Source organism: Nyctereutes procyonoides, unplaced genomic scaffold (genome assembly GCF_905146905.1).
Source record: "Nyctereutes procyonoides isolate TBG_1078 unplaced genomic scaffold, NYPRO_anot_genome, whole genome shotgun sequence".
Lineage (NCBI taxonomy): Eukaryota > Metazoa > Chordata > Mammalia > Carnivora > Canidae > Nyctereutes > Nyctereutes procyonoides.
In genome coordinates this window covers 10,464,563-10,483,821 of record NW_026575031.1, presented here as the reverse complement: position 1 = coordinate 10,483,821, position 19,259 = coordinate 10,464,563, and the positions used below count along the sequence as shown (strand labels likewise).

Sequence of the window (19,259 nt, the reverse complement as noted above, 5' to 3'; positions counted from 1 at the left end):
GGTTTGTTTAATTACCATGCATCACAACAATGATTATGCATTGTCAAATTACTGTGTTTTATTAGAAAACTGTACTTTCATAGTTAGGTACATTGCTCAATTACTCTCAATAGAAAACATTACTGGTGGATAAGTATAGTGTTAGGTGAGATTTTGTGGCACTTTTTAAATCACAGCATTCTTTTTAGTAGTCATTTAAAGGAGCAATGTGGTGGCCCTGGAGGTGTTAGAGTAGAAGCCAAGATCCCAATCTAAAAAGACTTATGATTTGTTGGGTGAATATCCGATCACCATAATAAACTGTGCTAAGTATCCAGAGGTATAGGCAGAACACGTTGGGAACACTTAGCTCAGGATGAGTGTGGTGGGGGAAAGCTTTCTGGCAGAAGTAACAGTTGAACTGTCTTGAATGATAAGTAGGAATTCGTTGGGCACAGAAATTGGAGGAGCTGAGGGATATAGGTAGAAGGAATAGCATGAGCACAGGTAGAGGCTTCTTTACCTACTTTTATTACTGACTTGGAGAGAGACCAGTAAGCATCCATGGATGGGAAAGGAGATATAAAATAATACACTTGATCCTGCTGACAGAGAGCACATGGTTCACTTACTGGAGATGCATTTATTCTTTTGTGCCACCACCAGGGTGTCATTTAGTGAATTACCTGCCTCTTTCATTGTACAATATGGCACACTAGTGGCTTGATAAAATTAATGCACCCCCAACAACAATTTACTTTCTTAAAAAAAAAAAAACACTAAAACAATCAGGGCCAGTAAGTTGCTATGCCTTCTTTTAGCTGATTATATAGGTGTTTTTTAAAAAGTTAAAATAAAAATATAGGGCAGCCCAGGTGGCTCAGTGGCTTAGTGCCGCCTTCAGCCCACGGCCTGATCCTGGAGACCTGGGATCGAGTCCCACATTGGGCTCCCTGCATGGAGCCTGCTTCTCCCTCTGCCTGTGTCTGTGCAACAACCCCCCCCCCCGTGTCTCTCATGAATAAATACATAAAATCTTTAAAAAAATGCACAAAAATATAAAGGGAATTTTATGGACAAGGAACCTTCAAATAAAATGCTTAGATATATTCTTAGGTCTCATAAAAATATGATTAACGAGTGACAGAAATTAGTTTGAAAAGCTTCATTCAAACCAAAATGTCCAACAATAGGGGATTTGCATAATAAATTATAGTATATAATTAGATACTATCCCAGTTTATTTTTTGTTGTTTTTGGCAGATACTATTCTGCTTTAAACATGAAGTTATAGAAGAATGTTATGACATAAGAAGATGCTCACCATGTTGTTATACATCAAAAAGTCATCTACAGAATGGTCAGTGAATAACAGGGTATCACTTTTCCTGGAATGTTTACCTGGTAATCTCCAGGCCTTAGTAGCATAGGAGAATAAAATAGGTCCTCTTTACATTTTCCAAATGATAATAACTCATACTGACCATCCCCTTCCAACCTATCAAATTTGGGTCCATTCTATGAAACTTCCCCAGTTACTTCTGAGGGGACCTAAATATCAGCAATGGCTACCATGAAGTGCCAGCCATGTTATTCATCTTCGGCTTACTTTTATTGAGAGATGGTGTACTTGATGAGCTTCACTGAAGCTACTGTAGACAACCTCAGCGTCTTGCCAGAGAAGCTGCCTCCTGAGTCCATCAAAGTCCTTAATTTTGGGTTGACAGAGTGGTGGTGAGCTCTATTTAGAGGTGGGGAAGAAATGGCTTCCACCTCATATCTGGGCCATCCTTTGCTACTTGGGCTTTGAAGCAAGAATAAAATCCATAGACTGACTACAGAAGTCCTACACTTCTCTAACTGCTGGTCTTCATCCTTTATTTACAAGGGTTCAAACCTGGCAGATTAAAGAAGTTGCCATGTTCCCCAATCTAACCTGAGGCTTCCTTTGATTTCACTCTAGATGGGTGGCACCATGATCTGCCTCACTCACTGCTCAGGCCAGAAAGCTGAGAGGCTTTTGAGACTCCTCCCGTTCCTTCATATTTGACCTCCCAGTCCTTTGTATTCTTCTGTCTTGCTATCTTGGAAATATATTCATCCCTTTTGGTTCCACTGCCTCTCAGAATTCAGACTTGAATTTCTCAACTGGGTTATATGTATAACATCCTAATCCTTCCTGAAGCTTCCAGTCCTTCTTTCCCTCTGATTAGCCTCCATACTCTGTAAGCATGGAATACATAGTCTTTTATGGTCTAGCCATGGTATATCTCCATTCTTTCTCCTGTCATGTAGTCTTCCTTCTAGGTACCTTATCTGATGTTTCTATTCTGCCACACATCTGTGGCCTTTTTTTCTTGTGGCAAAATATATATTACATAAAATTGACCACTTTAAAGCATATAACTTGGGCATCTGAGTGGCTCAGTCAGTTGGGTGTCCCACTCTTGGTTTTGGCTCAGGTCAGGATCTCAAGGTCGTGGGATTGAGCCCCGCTTGGGGCTCTGTGCTGGGCATAGAGTCTGCTTGGGGTTCTCTCTCCTCCCCGTCCGCCATTTGCTTGCTTACTCTCAAAAATATAAAAAGGTCAAAAGTAAAGTGTACAATTCAGTGGCATTAAACATATTCATAATGTTGTGTAACTAGCACCACTCTTTACTTTCAGAACCTTTCATTATCTCAAACCAAACATCTGTGTCTTTTTACATACAGCTTCTCTCTGAATGGAATGCCCTGCCCCCACACTCCCACCCCTGTTCCTCCTAAGGATCTCTCCAGACTTGATTCTAATGCCATCTTGGCATTTGAGTCTGTGGAACTTTCCGTGATTATTCTAAACTTGAGTTAAGTGTTTTTTTTTTTGTTTTTGTTTTTTTTTTTTTTTGTTCTTCCATGCTACCCTGGATGTATTTCTATCATGATGCATCTACGATGTTATGATTGTAGGTTTATGTGGCTTTCTCCCACTAGACTTTGAAGTCTTTGAATGAAGAGTCTGACTGAGTCTTTTATCTCTGCATTCTTAGCTTCTAGCACTGTACCTGCTGTGAATAAATGATTGGATTCAGCTTCCTATCAGCTATGCAAATTAGCACTTGCTCATGTGCTAGCATTGACTGAAAATCAGGTAGCAGGTCTAAAAGAAATTTCATAAATATAGGCTCTTTCCCCTTTCCATTAGATATTTATGGAATTTTGTTTTTGAGGACTGCTTTGAGTATATAATTTCTCGAGTAGTTGCACATAGTTGCCTATATATATGACTTTAGTAGTGATGAGCTGAGTTAGGAGTGTACAGTAACTAAGCGAGAGGGACAAAGATCAGAAAGAGTAAAAATTTAGCAAAATGCTGAAAGTGTGTGGTCTTAAATATCCAGAATAGTGAGTTTTCAAGACTGCTTTGTCAGGTTACAAAAGAAAGTATTATTTCAGTGCTATTGAATGGAAAATCAGGGAAAGGGCATTGGAATAAATCAAGGTACTAGACAGAACTTAAAGGCACAGCAATTTTTTTCCTCTTCTGTTAAAATTTTTTTCCCCCTGAGAACAGGAAAAAAGATGGGAATAATTTTTAAAAGACATAGCTGCTACTAAGTTGTTTTTGGAGCCCCTAACTTCACACAGTAATGGTTCAATGTTTCACTTCTGGTTACACTTCACCCTCATGTGGGATGCTGAATTTGTCAACAGGGGTGGGATAGAAGCTTTACAATTCCTAGAATAAAAATTAGGTATGGCGGTCTATCATCCATAAACGTTTCTTTCACTTCCTTTTGCCTTAAATTGAGTGAACTAAAATCCTAAGCACACCATTTAAAATCCTGTTCAGCCAGCTGCTCAACTGGAAAGGTCAATCTTCATCACTCCATTTACACTGAACAAACATATTTGTGGCAGCAAGAGAAGAGATCTGAATCAAGAAAAAAATGTATTACATTAAAGTGATTCAATTGTCTAATCAGACATATGACTTGAACATAATTTGAAGGGTCCTTGAAGTTTCTTTTTTTAAAGGCTTGGAATCAGAAATTTGCAACTGACACAACATGAGTCATGCAGATCTGGTTGAAGTTCCTGCATTTTCTTTTTCTTTCAACTCCTGGATTATATTCCTTCATTTTCTTTCCTGTTTGGAGTCTAGTAAAGAAAGGAAGTGAGAGTAATTCAAAGTGGAATTAGATTGTACATTTGCATATTGCGGAGCTAGTGGTATTTTGGATTTACAATTTATGATATAAATGATGTAGCAGTAATTGTTTTTCACCAACACATTTAGAAATTTCTGTTTCATCGCCTTGAAAAAGTAGTAGCTTGGAGTGTGGTGTAACTGATTAGGACTTTTAAAGTCATCCTGTTACTTAGATTTTTTTTTTAATCTTTAAATACTGATAAAACAACCAAATTGTTTGAAGTTGCCTGCCTCTAAGATTTTAGTCTTGAATCATCTGGTAGTTTAGGATCACACTGAGTATTAATGTAACTGAAAGTCTTTTTGCTCCCCAAATATGTCATTTAAAATCTAAGTAGCAACTTGAAAGAAGGATGTTAACCTATTTTTTTTTTCTAGAATGCTTAGCAAAAGCATTTACTTTAAGGATGTTCTGTATTTTCTTTCTTTCTTTCTTTCTTTCTTTCTTTCTTTTCTTTCTTTCTTTCTTTCTTTTCTTTCTTTCTTTCTTTCCTTTCCTTCCTTCCTTCCTTCCTTCCTTCCTTCCTTCCTTCCTTCCTTCCTTCCTTCCTTTCTTTTCTGATCAAAACGAATGTTGTTTTGTCGATTGATTTGTCTCAAAGTATGTATAAGTTAGAGGAAAATGCTTTTCAATAAAGCAACCTGTAAACACTGCTGCTTGCAAGGGTACTTTGGTGATACTAATAACTTAAACATCTATTAGGCCTTTCATGTAATCAAAATAATCCAGTTATTTAAAGAGGAGTAATTTTGAAGCTTTAGCCCTTAATATGAGAGAAACTTGTGCATCACAAATACAGAACATGTCCTATACTGATGCTTATGGATTATTCTTGGATATTTGGCTGGCAGGGAAAAATTTTGAGGTATACTTTGGATCCTTTAAATGAATGAGTGTTGACATAAACTACACTTTTTAAGAGGTCAAGCTTGTGGGCTTCTGAAGACAGGAGATGTGGTCTAAAGATATAGGAATGAAACATCTGAGGGGATTTCTCTCTCATTCAAATAAGTAAATAAAATCTTAAAAAATGCAAGATAAAAATGTTTTAGATTTTTTTCAAATACAGCAGAGAAACAAACATTAAAAATGAAAACAATGTTTTTGTATTTTGTACATAACCACTGTTTACTATTCCGGAACCTGGTCGCTCAGTCCTATCCTCATAGCAGATGTAGCATCAAATCTGTTTATTTTGTTGCAGCATAAGCCTATTTCAGAAAGGCTTTTTGAAACAAAAGGAAGAACGTGAACTGCAGAGTTGCAAAAATCTGCTCTTGAAGTAGACAGCTCTGAAAATTATAAATTGTTTCATGTTGGACAGCTCATCCTCTGATTTTTTAGGGACCAAGTGCTATGAGTAGTATTTTCACATTGAAGGGGTCTGGCTTTTTGCTTGTTTGGGTTATGCATAGATTGTGAACTAGCCATAATTCACCACAATTAAGAATGGTATCAATATTTCATATAATAAAATATCACAAATATGTTGGAATAAAATGACAGTATTCATAACATAGACCGACAGGTATTGAATTGGCAATGCATGTTCTGTGTAACTGTGTGTAAATACTCTGGGTAAATGACAGATCAAATTTTCTTGACATTGTCAAGTACTGTGCTATTATGCAGTATTTTTATTTTTTCACTCCTTAAAAATATACATTTTTAATACTTTAAAAGTTTATCAAAAGACACACATATTAAGTATGCAGCTAGATATCACAAAATAAATATATCCTCGTAACTAGCATCTGGATCAAGAAATAAAACACTACCAGCACTCCCAGAAGCTCCCTCATGACTCATCCCTCTTCCTCAGCACTACCTGTTTTCCTACCCAAAGCTAATTACTATCCTAATTTGTAACGACACAGATTACTTTTACCTTATTTGAATATGTATTCTTTTTTTTTTTTTTTTTACAATCCTGAGGTCTTTTATTTTCTTTACAGTTATCATGCCATGAATTCATAGGGAATGGGTTCCAGCTCCTTTCCACTGGTTCTCACAAAGTGTGCTTCTCTGGGTGGGGCAGGCTGGCGCTTCAGTTGGACCCAAGTACCTTTCTCTTTGGCTTCCTTCTTTTTCTGATCATATTCCTTCACACGCTTCAGGAAGCTATCTCGGCTCTTTGAGTGTTTAATACACTCAATGCAGACATTAATTCTCTTGGCAAGAATCTTGCCCTTAACTTGTTTGTTTACAACAATGCCAACAGCATGCTGAGTAACATTGTAGACTCTTCCAGTTTTGCCATGGTAACATTTGTGGGGCATTCCTTTTTGAACAGTGCCCATTCCCTTGATGTCCACAAAATCACCTTTCTTATAGATTCGCATGTATGTGGCCAAAGGAACAACTCCATGTTTTCTAAAAGGCCTAGAGAACATATAGCGGGTACCTCTCCTCTTTCCCTTTGTGTTGGTCATTTTGGCGAATTACTGGAAGATGGCGGTTCTGCTGAATATTCTTTTGTGTCAATTTTTATCCCCTCAGCATAGCATTAGTCCAATTTATCCATGTCAGTTGAGTGTATCAGTAGTTCATCTCTATTACCATGTGGTAGTCCACTGTGTAAATATACCATAATTCCAAATCCATTTTGTTTTTTTATGGACTTCTGGGGTTTTCTTAGTTGAGGGCTATTATAAATAATAGCCTTAATAATATGGATATTCTTACACATGTTTTTCATGTGCCTATATTTTATATAATATGTACATGTGTATATATGTATGTGCATATATATAGTTATCTATATATTTATAACATATCTAGTAGTGGAATTGCCAGGGCCTACAATATATTTCTATTCAACTTGAATAGCTGCTACCAAATAGCTTTCTTTTTTTTTTTTTTTTTAAATTTTATTTATTTATGATAGTCACAGAGAGAGAGAGAGAGGCAGAGACACAGGCAGAGGGAGAAGCAGGCTCCATGCACCGGGAGCCCGATGTGGGATTCGATCCCGGGTCTCCAGGATCGCGCCCTGGGCCAAAGGCAGGCGCCAAACCGCTGCGCCACCCAGGGATCCCCACCAAATAGCTTTCTAAAGGGCCTGTATGACTTCAGTGCTTCTCATGGTATATGTATGGTGTATGTACACTATACTACACCTTGCCAACACATGTTGTTATCTATCTTTTTAATTTTAGTCACTCTGCTTGTGTATGATGGTATTTTGTTTTGTGGTTACTTTGATCTTCTCTAATACTTAATAAAGTTGAGCATCTTTTCATATGTTTGATTTTTGGGGGATTTTTAAAAAGTGAAGTATCTGTTCTAGTGCCTATTTTTCTTTCTCAAAGATAGCTGTACAATTAAATGGCTTTTAAAAAATTATTTAAAAATTTATTTATTTATTTTAGAGAGAAAGAATATGCATGAGTCAGGGGTGAGGGGCAGAAGGCCAGGAGAGAACCTCAAGCCTACTGTGTGCTGAATATGGAGCCCCATGTGGGCCTTGATATCTTGACCCTGAGATCATGAACCAAAATCAGGAATTGGATGTTCAACCAACTGAATCATCCAGGCACCCCTAATTAAGTGGCTTTTGATATATTCAGAGTTGTACATCCATCACCAGATCAATTTTACAATGTTTTCTTTGTGCCAGAAAGAAATCTTGCACTCTTTAGCTGTCATCACACACCCCCTCCTTCTCAGTTCTCCACCTACTCCAAACCCTTGGCAACCACTAATCTACTTCTATTTCTATAGATCTGCCTATTCTAGACATTTCATATAAATGGAATTGTACAATATAAGATCTTTCTTTCACTTAACATAATCTTTTCAAGGTTCATCCATATTTCAGGACCTTATCTTTTTATGGCTGAATAATATTCCATTGTATGGACATACTGCATTTTATTTACACACTTATCGGTTGGTGGGCATTTTGGTTGTTTCCACCTTTTGGCTACTATGAGTAATGCTGCTATGACATTTGTGTACAACTTTTTGCGTGTCAAGATAGGTTTTTATTTCTCTTGGGACTGTGAATTGTTTCTTAAAGATTCACATACAGTAATAACACTGTAAAGGTGTATAGTGTTTTTCTTAGTCATATATTTAAAATAAATTTTAAAATAAATATTGCTAACATGTTCATTGAACACATATTTTTGTGGAATACCAGTGTTCCAAGGAGCACATTTTGAGAAAGATTTCTGAGTGGTCATGTTCTTCAGTGTGATGTGAGGAGAAGAAAGGTGTGAGCTAAGAATCAGTGACTTATAAGTATTTAGTATTGGATTCTCATTTCACAGAAGATTTTTCAATTTGCATTTCATTGTTGAAGGAACTGTGGTCAATGCTACATGTTAATATCTTCTTTGAAAGGGATAGAGGGCAAATGAGATTTTTATGAGTCCAGAAAATCTAAGAAACAGCCTTTTAAAACAATAGGAGAGAGCTGTGTGATTTCCAAAATCTTTCTATAAAGGATTCAGACTCTTCATCTTTTAAGATGATGATGGCTATATAGAATTTGTTTTGTATAGGCACTTTCTACAGTGTACCAGAACGTGAATTTGCAGGCCAAATAGAAAAGAGATTATCTAGTGGTTGCAATAAAGGCTTCATCCATAAAGTGTTACCTGTTTGGCAATGAAAATAGTTCACTAAAATGTAATTAGCAGTATACATTAAGCAGTTTTCACTCAGAAGCATCTTACAAATATGCTCTGATTATAAATCATAAATACTCTTTTACACTATTGGGTAGGATTGAAATCCAAATTAATTCCAAAGAAAAAACTTCTTTTAGTAACCAAACAGGTAAGTAGATAAATAACATAGTAATTAGGGAAAATAAAAAACTTGTGTAATGTATGGATTGGTCTATTCTTTTTTTTTTTTTTTTTACTTTTTTTTTTTTAATTTTTATTTATGATAGTCACAGAGAGAGAGAGGCAGAGACACAGGCAGAGGGAGAAGCAGGCTCCATGCACCGGAAGCCCGATGTAGGATTCGATCCCGGGTCTCCAGGATCGCGACCTGGGCCAAAGGCAGGCGCCAAACCGCTGCGCCACCCAGGGATCCCGGATTGGTCTATTCTTAACACCTGTTTTGTAAGTCATGTTAGAAGACAAAATTCAACTTAAGTTCACATCAAAGTGAAAGTTCAATTTGATTCCCACTTTGAAAAACTATAATGCATTAATTTTCTCCATGCTAATAGAGTATTGCATTTTAAGTCCCCATTTCCATATGGTAAACTCCTTTAGTATGATGTATTTTTTCTTCTAATAAAGATGATTAAAATGAAAGACAAAGGGCTGATTATATTTTATTAGCGACTAAATGTGCTCACTAAGTTACATGTGTTAAATCTTGAACTTTCTCATTCAGTTTGGCAGAATTATCCTTGGTAACCATGTGTCCCTGCTGCTTATTAAACATAATTGAACTTCTAGTGTGCAATCAGAATTGAATCAAAAGAAATATGCTAACATTTTCCAGACTCTCAGTAGCAACGTCTAAGGCTGGATTACTTAGAGTTGGAGTCCTGGTCAGATAGCTTTTACACTGAAATGGATTTTACACCAAATCCATTTTTTCTGAACTATAAATTTCATCTAAGTTTCCATTTACCTGTTTCTGCCAAACCTTACTTTAAGAACCAAAACCCCTAGAATCTCTTACTAACACCGGCGATTAATCCCTGGTAGTTTTACTGATATAAGAGCACTTCATTTATCAAACATGTGTTCAAGCAAATACAATACTGAAACGTAATACATGAAGTAGAACAGTGATTTTAAAGAGATGCTGGACTTGAGGGAGTTAAGTGTTAATGCTGCACTAAGTTGGTAGTGCCATAACAGATGATGGTTTCCCATTCCCACTTTGGCCTATGGTGAGTAGCAGGTGCATTCAGTTCTGTACAGCCTTGCAATCTGCCAGCTCTCTGATGGCCTGGAGCATGAGGTCCTCAGGACAAATGTTTGCAGGAGGCCTTTATGGTAGGTCTGTCAAACAGAATCAGTGGTGAGGCAGCAGAAATAGGGGAGTGGACTGCTGCAGTTTATATATCCTCCTGGGATTCTACTCCAGAAATTTTAATTTTAAATCTTAGTAAACTGAGAAGAGTAAGAGCTTTCCACCTTCAGAACAATTTATCAGGACAAATTCAATAATAAGTCTGATGGTGTGATTCTGGTGAGATTTCGACCAGAAGTCTTTTCTCTCCTGACTCTCGTACCAATGCTGCAACTAAAAACCAGTTTTCTTTGTGGCCTACCACAGTAAGGGAGCAAGCAGGGACTTCCTCAGTCTTCTCATAGTTTAGAAGGTATGGATGTCATATAGACTTCACTCTGTTGCAAATTCTCCCTTTGAGAAGGAATTTGGCGAAAATGAATAGACTGTTTTAAAAATAACAATGGCATATTTATGAATTGTGCAAGCATCCAAATGTCTGTTGCTTATGGGAAGATGTGTTTGAAATAGATAGGCAATAAATGGTGGCTGGGTTTTCATGCTAGACCTCAGAAACCATTTAACTCAGGAAGTCTCTGCAAAGAGAAGTTGTTACAATCTGGCATCCTTTAAAGTCCCAGAAGCCACAAAGTCCTCTGGGCCCAAGACACTGTAGTTTAAAGCGTTGCATCATGTGAAGTCCAGTGGGTGAACACTCCTAAGCACATTCCTTGCTATGCTCACTGAGTGATTGCCAGGCTTTTCTCTGTCCTGTGTCTGGGCCCTAACCACTGTCCATGTCTAGTGGGTTAGAGATAGGAAGCAGTCAGCCCCCAGGTTAGTAGAATCAAAGGCCGAGTGGGCCTTATTTACAAATTTCCTTTTGATAGGTGTTTTAAGTGGGAAAGAAATTAATACATGTTGGTTAAAATAATACAGGCATACCTCATTTGTGCTTTGCCTTATTGTGTTTCAGAGATAGCCAATAGCCTCACCGTAAAAAATTCTTGTTCTTAATCAGAAGCTTGCTTTTTTTTTAAGGAAAAAGGGAAAGAGAAGCCCTGTAATGAAATGTGTAGAACACTGGCCTGGGAATCAGGACAGCCAATTCTCTCTCTCTCTCTCTCTCTCTCTTTTTTTTTCCCCCCAATTCTTACTTTTGACTTTGCGCTCCACATTATGAACTTGTGCAAACAGCTTAACCTCTGTTTGCTCATATGTAAGAGGCAGATAGGGAGAAACAGTCTCTAAAGACTTCTCCAGTTCCAAAATACTATGTTTATAGGAACTCAATGTATTCTGCACCTACCTAGAGTTGTAAGGCTTTTGTGAAATGTCATTGCAGTGTCTGATGGTCAATTATGTTTAAACAGGATGAAAAATAATATCCTACCAGAAGAGTGAGACTCTGGTAAACCAAGATTATGCCTGTGAAAGTGGAGCTGCATGATTGGGTTCTAGTTGTTGCACTTAACTACTAAGTAAACATTGAGACTTTGGGCTCTTGAACTCTTTGGGTCTCTCTTTTCCTCTGTAAAGATTAGGTGAACCTCTAGATTATCTTTCAGCTCTCAGATTCTGCTGGTATCTCTAATAGGTATTTAATGGTAATCATAACATCGAAATGATTCAGTTGTGTTTGTTTAGCTGGTGGTGGAAAGGAACGGGTTACAGAGAAACAGACAAAATCAATAATTGAATGTCTACTTTATTCGAAACTAATATGCTCTGGAGAACTTTCATAGTCATGCATAGCAGCTAGCTATATTTATTATATTTTAGGAGTTCTGTATTTCCATTTCTCATTTATGATCAAGAAAAAGAGCTTCAGGCAAAGATAAAATCATCTACTATCCAGTATTGCAGTCTGATCCCTCTAGTATAGTTTGTTGGGAATTATGTTTCTTTTTCTCTGGAATTGTTTTTTGCAGTTAATAATCTTATAATATCTCTAATAATTATGTCTTGCTTATTCTCTAATATCTTATTAATGGAACACTTGGAAAGGTGCCTTATACTTAATCTAGCTCATGGTCCTTTGTGACTAGTGAAAATTCTTGGCCAGGTGTCCATCTCTGATTATACAATCTTTATAGATAGCTGATTTTTCAGTCTCAGAGTGAACACTCGGTGTTTGTGGGACATTAAGAAAGCTAGATGGAAGTAAATTTCTGAGATGGTTTTATGTGGGAATTGAACAGGAGGATCAAATGAGTTTCAAAGCTGGGTGTATGAGGATGGCGGAATATTTTCTAATCTCCAACTTCATTGGGTTGCACTGTGTGTGGTACATTCTTTGTGTTCAGGCGGGGCACCCCCTGTTATCTTGGAGTTGAGTTTTCTAACTCTGTCTGATTTGGAACACACTGTTTACCCTCCTCATAGGAGGGAGTACAGAATTCGCCCACTTGTCTCCCTGTACTGCTCCTAATTTAAACAGTCTAATAATTCTTATTAACACAAGTTATCCTTTTACATTTATCAAGGTGGGGGGGCATTTCTTGCAGTTACCAGCTCTGTTCTGTGAATGATAGATTTTAAAGAAATTTTCTGGCCTACACTATGGAGATGAAATTTTTTCAGAATTAGATGTCCCCTATAGAGATGAAATAATTATGCTACAAATGTATGGAGTCCTCATAAATTTCATTTCATTTGTAATTTTTATTAATTTCTAATATACTTTAAAATTATTAATAAATGATTGTGATCATCTAAGAGAAGAAGCCCAAGTTATTTGATTCTACCACTGTGGGTTCACTAAAACAAAGTTATGTGAGACTTACTTTACTTCTTGACAGGTTTAGTAGATTGATCATGGAAATACAATAAGCAAAGCTTAGCCAAAACTCAGTATACAATTGACCACATGTCAGAGTAATTTTGAAGGTCAGGAGGAAAAATATGAACTAATTGCTAATACAGTTAAGTGGATTAGTATTAATGCAGGAAATTTTCTGTTATACCTTTAGGGTTCTGTTCAGAACTTCTTGGTCAACATTTTGTTTTTTTTTCAATTCTTGGATGAAGTCTTCTGTAGAAGGCATATTATTGATTTTGTGAATGCCCTAGTGTGGGAAGGGATAATGAGTACATTTGATGACATAGGAGGATATTGAAGAGGTCACCACAGACAAAGACAACTGGTCTAGTTTAATGATGGCATTAAATAGTTGTAAGAATAAGGCTTTATACATGAAGGGGGGAAAAAAAACCCTATACAAATGGGCCCCAAATGTGAGGGACTTGGCTGAAGCGTAGGACACATAAAAAAATGATTTTATGAGGTTTAATAGATGGTGAGTGCAGTGTTCATCAGTCATATTTTTTAGTGAAGAAATAAAGCTAGTGTGGTCTTAGGTAGGCTGTGTTACCAGAAGTCCAATAACAATACCAAGAAAGTAATTCTCCCACTCTTATTCTGCAGCTTCCAAATTACAAAGAGAATTCAGTTCTGAGTACAGGGCGCCCTTGAAGAGAACAACTAGGATTGTTTGGAGTCTAGAAACTGTATTCAGGAAGAAGGTCAAAGGAACCACAATGTTCTAATTCTATTGGGAAGTTCTAGTTTTGCTTTCACATTGAGGGTTTTTTCCTCCCATCGGTTTTATTTGGCTCAATGGTGGGGATCTCATTTGCCATGTGCATAATCAGTTATCCCAGCACCTTTTATTAAATAGTTTGTTTCCTGCCTGGATTTGGAATGCCTCCACTGACTAATACCAATTTTCTGTAGATGCACTTGACTGTCTGAGTATTCTGTTCCATTGGTTTGTTTATCTATTCCTGGGCTTAATATCACACCATTTTAATTATTTTACCATTTTATTCAAAATTATCATGGCTTTTCTTGGCTCTTCTTTCTGTTCTGTGTGAATTTTAGAATGGGCTTGTTAAGTTTCACAAAAATTCCCTATAGGGTATTTGCTAGAATTGTGTTGATTTCTTAATGGAGCAATTTGAGGAGAATTGGTACAATTATTCCATCCAGTATTCCTATTTACAAATATATTTCTCTTTATTTAGTTCTTATTTGAGTTTTGTTTAAAAGATTTTATTTATTTATTCATGAGAGACACAGAGAGATGCAGAGACACAGGCAGGGAGAGAAGCAGGCTCTCCACATTCAGGGAGCCCAATGCAGGACTCAATCCTGGGACTCTGGGATCACGCCCTGGGCTGAAGGCAGGAGCTCAACCGTTGAGCCACCCAGGCATCCCTTTGAATTTTTAATACAATTTATGTTTTTCTGTAGCAGAATCTTACATATAATTTATTGGATTTCTTTTCAGTTACCCCATAATGTTTATTGCTATTGCAAATGGTTTCTTTTTAAAAATTATATTTTCTAGTTGGTTACTACTGGAATATATGAATACTGTCAATATTTGTAAGTTGATTCTATGTTGAGCAACCTTTCTGAATTCTCTGCATTGTAATTGTAGATTCTTTTAGATTTCTAATGAGAGTAATGATAACATACAAATAACAATGTTTTGATATTTCCTTCTTACTTTATATATTTTTTCTTACACCATTATACTCTCTGGGACCTCCAAAAATGTTGACTAGAAGTGGACATCATTCTTTTACTCTTGATTAACCCACTTTACCCTTTTAGTTGCATTTTTACTAGTTTTGGTATATGGTACTTTCGTTATTCAGTTCTGGTTCAAAATAATTTCTATTTTGATTTTTATCCCATGAGTCATTTTTTAGTACATTTATTTTTTTTTAAAGATTTTTATTATTCATGAGAGACACACACAGAGGCAGAGACACAGACAGAGGGAGAAGCGGGCTCCATGCAGGGAGCCCGATGTGGGACTCGATCTCGGGACTCCAGGATCACGCCCTGGGCCGAAGACAGGCACTAAACCGCTGAGCCACCCAGGGATCCCCTTGAGTACATTTTAAATTTTCTAAACATAGAATTGTTTATGTTTACTTTTTATTATTTATTTATAATTATTTACATTGTTTTAAAAGAATATGATTGGAATGAGATTTATTCTCAGAAATTGGTTGATGCTGCCTCTGAGATCTAGTATGCAGTAAATTTTTATAAATGTCTTATGTGTGCTTAAAACCAACATATATTCTTTTCTGTTTGGTACAGAGTTTATATCTGTGTGTGTGTGTGTGTGTGTGTGTGTGTGAGAGAGATCAACTTACATTTGTGTTCAAATATGCTATATCTTTAGGAAATTTTTGTCTGCTTGATCATCAGTCTCAGATATCAGAGTTAGAATCTCCTTTAGTTTTACGATCTCATGGTTGCGGTTTTGCTTGTTTCTCCCTGTTAATTTTATCTGTTTTTGCTTCCTATACATTTGAGAGCCTATATTTATTATATAAGTTCATCATATCCTTTTTGTAGAGCGTTCTTTTTGCCATTAGGTAATGTCATCCTTTGCTCTTATTTTTCTCTTACATCCTAAGTTCTATTTTGTTGTTCATGTTGCCTTGCCAGAAATAAAAAAGTATTTTTATCAAATATATTTGTTCGTGATTTTTTATCAAAATTTCGGGATCATTTTGCTTTAAATGTGTCTCTAGTTGGGTTTGTTAACCTAATCTCGATAACACATTCTTTTAATTGTGTGTGTGTGTGTGCGCGCACATAGAGATTGAACTCATTTTTGCCATTTTCTTGCGTATTTTCTTTCTTTTTTTGTATTACTCTTGTCATTTAGATTGATAAAATTGTGAATATCTTTTATGTTCCTCTAATTTTAGAAGCATAGATGGCATTTCTGTTCTCGTAATGGTTATTCCTAAGTTTTTAGCATTCACACATAACTACAAAATTTTCTATCAAAGTTTAAAAGGATCTTACTGTATGTGAACATCTTCTTTTCCAGTTCCACTTCTAAAATCTCATTAAGATATAATTCACATATTTTACAATTCAGCCATTTAAAATGTACAATTCAGTGTTTTTTAGTTTATTCACAGGGTTGTACAACCATTGCCACAGTCTAATTTTAAAACACTTTTGTTCCCCTTAAAGGCAATACTGTATCTAGGATTTCTTGTTTGGCCTACTCCCCGTCCCCTTCCCTCCTAAGGATGTTCCCCAGTCCTAGGCAACCACCACTTTCTGTCTCTTTAGATTCACCTGTTCTGAACACTTCATGTAAGTGGAATTAATTTCATTTATGTGACCACTTGTCTTTCAATTATGAAAAACTGTAATTAGGTACATTTGATAATATACTTTATCTGATTGTGGGACCACCAAGATAGCTTTCTTGTTTCTTTGGGCTCTCCTTTCTGAAGTACCTCCTAAGATATATCAATTCTTTTTTTTTAAGATTTTATTTATTTATTCATGAGAGAGAGAGAGAGAGAGAGAGAGGCACAGACACAGGCAGAGGGGGAGAAGCAGGCTCCATGCATGGAGCCCGACATGGGACTCGATCCTGGGTCTCCAGGATCACGCCCTGGGCTGAAGGTGGTGCTAAACCACTGAGCCACTCAGGCTGCCCTCAATTCTTTTTTTTTTTTTTTTCAAAGATTTTTTATTTACTTATTAGGGACAGAGAGAGCGAGAGAGTGCAAGCATGAGTAGTGGGGAGAGGCAGAGGGAGAAGCAGATTCCCTGCTGAGCCAGGAGCCTGATGTGGGGCTCGATCCTGGGACCTGGGATCATGACCTGAGCTGAAGGCAAGATGCTTAATTATCTGAGCCACTCCAGCACCCCAGATACATCAATTCTTTAGTGAGAAATTATTAGTGGAAAACTCATAGTCATTGTAGGGTCTTAAAAATGTCTTTATTGTCTCATTCTTTTTGATAGCTTAGTTGGGCATTGAATTCTAGCTTGACAATTCTCTTGTTTTTAACATTTTGGTTATATAACTCCATTATCTTCAAGGCATCTATTATTGCTGATGAAGTGTCTGCTGTCAGTCTTTTTTTAGGTAGATAATACTCCTTTATGGTACCTTAATGTTCTGCATTTTCACAATGATATGTGCAGGTGTGGGTTTATTTGTATTTATCTTGATTGGTACTGAGATTGCATTTTTTTAAGGGAGAAAGGGGCAGAGGGGGGAGAGAGAATCTTAAGCACGTTCCACACTTAGTATGGAGCCCAACCCACGGCTCGATCTCAGGACCCTGAGATCATGACCTGAGCTGAAATCAAGAGCCAGAGGCTTAACCCACCAAGCCACCCAGGTGCCCTGAGATTACACTTTGTATGTCTGTGTTTTTATGGCTGTTTTTCCTTTCTTTATCTCTTTGAGGATCCTAAACATTGAGTTTGAGGTCAATTTCAGATGGTTACATTATTTCCATTTTGTCTTAAGTGGATTAATCTCTCTGTAGTTGCTTTTGTTGACAATTGTAGTGTTAATTTTCTTTATGTATTTTGGAATTTGGTTTGAGAGCTTAATTCCAGTAAGAGTTACTATCATCTCACCTTACCCTACTTTTCCTCAAAATTTTGCTTCCATTTGGTTCCACAGGTAATTCAGGATTCCTGATTTTCATGATAATGGTGATAATGTACATCCAGCCATTGAGCTAGCAAGTGGCTGGCTTGGGTTCTGGCCTTTCCTACCTCTTTTATTGTATGGCTTCACATAAACTGCTTTTTTAAGTCTCATTATTGGAGTTTGGCCCACTCCCTGGTTTTAAGCAATGAGCTGGCTCCAATTGCATGCCATAAGTGAAGCACTTTTAATTCTCATTAACCTACAGAAGCTGAATTCTTGGCCTTTTTTGTTTGCTCCTATACTTAGAGCCCATTAGGCCTCACTCACTGCTTTGTGTTTTGTTCTATTCTTTAGTCCTTGGGAATATTTATTATAACTAATGTATAACAATAGAATTGATATAACTTATTATCTTTCTTCCTGGGTATTATTGTGAGATAACTCAGCATCTGTTTGTTTCTTTCTTTCTTAAGGAATTTTCACCTATTCATTTGAGAAGGAGAGAGAGGGAGAGCACACACAAGTAAGGGGAGGGGCAGAAGGATAGGAAGAAGGACAAGCAGACTCCCCAGTGAGCAGTGAGCCTGTTATGGGTTCCGATCCCAGGACCCTGAGACCACAACTGGAGCTGAAGTCAAACACTTAACAACTGAGCAATCCAGGTGCCCCAACTCTACATCTGTTTCAACTTCCTTCTAGTATTCCTCCTTTTACTACATGAACTGGAAAATAAAAATTACTACCTATGCTTCCTTACATCTAGGGTTCCTGATGTAGTTCAGATTACACTAATCACATTCACTTTTATGGTACTCCAATTCAGAACTGAATACAGGGGAGGGGGTGGGTAGAGTGTCATACACATGGCATTAGTTTTGCTGGAGCAGATCCAGTGGCTTAGAGTTTGCAGCTTTCCCTGATTCCCAAATTGCAGACCTGGGCTGTGTCCCCTTAGTGCCAGCAATTCTGGCAACAACTTCCTGGTGTCTAACAGAAGCTAAGGCATTGTATTCCGAACCAATAATCACATTGGTAGCTACCTAATTCCTGGATGTGGCTAAGGAGTTATGATTCTGTCCAGCACTTAGCATAGCAGTGCCCTATTTCTTTAAGTTACTTGGTTTTTTTTTTTTTAAGATTTAATTTATTTATTTATTTATTAATTAAAAAAATTAATTTATTTATAAATTTAATTAATTTATTTATTTACACAAGCAGAGGGAGTGGCAGAGGGAGAAGCAGACTCCTCTTTGAGCAGGGAGCCCGATATGGGGCTTGATCCTGGGACTCCGAGATCATGACCTAAGCCAAAGGCAGATGCTTAACTAACTGAGCCACCCAGGTGCCCTTCTTTAACTTTCTTTCTTTCTTTTTTTTTTTTTTTCTTTAAATTTCTGATGGTGGCAGAGGTAGCTCCCTTGGCAGGCCAGTTCTCTGTGGATTCTGAGACTCATTCCTTAAGGTTTAGCATAGAGCCTCCCCTTCTACTCTTTCAACTATTTTATTGGCATCTAAATGTTAGCACCTAAGTATTAAATCTGATTGTGCTTAAAACACTAGAGAATCTTTATACCTGCAACTGAATCTTGACTAATATAGCAGCTAGGATTTTAATTTTTATTTTTTATCTATCACTGTTAACATGGGTAGTATAGGAGTAGGGAGAGGGTTGTGGACTCAAAGTATGAACTTACAAAGCCATCTTATCTAGAACTCT

The 19,259-nt window shown here is 37.0% G+C and overlaps 2 protein-coding genes across 4 annotated transcripts in view; one reads left to right on the top strand and one right to left on the bottom strand.

Moving 5' to 3' along the window:
- Positions 1-19,259, top strand: part of FRMD5 (FERM domain containing 5) — a 312,961-nt gene that overhangs the window by 42,025 nt on the left and 251,677 nt on the right. The gene's annotated exons all lie outside the window — the stretch shown is intronic.
- LOC129504263 (60S ribosomal protein L21-like) lies at positions 6,128-6,614 on the bottom strand. Its single transcript, XM_055316884.1, has one exon. It carries the CDS (start codon positions 6,599-6,601, stop codon positions 6,128-6,130), a length of 474 nt encoding a protein of 157 aa, XP_055172859.1. The 5' UTR covers positions 6,602-6,614.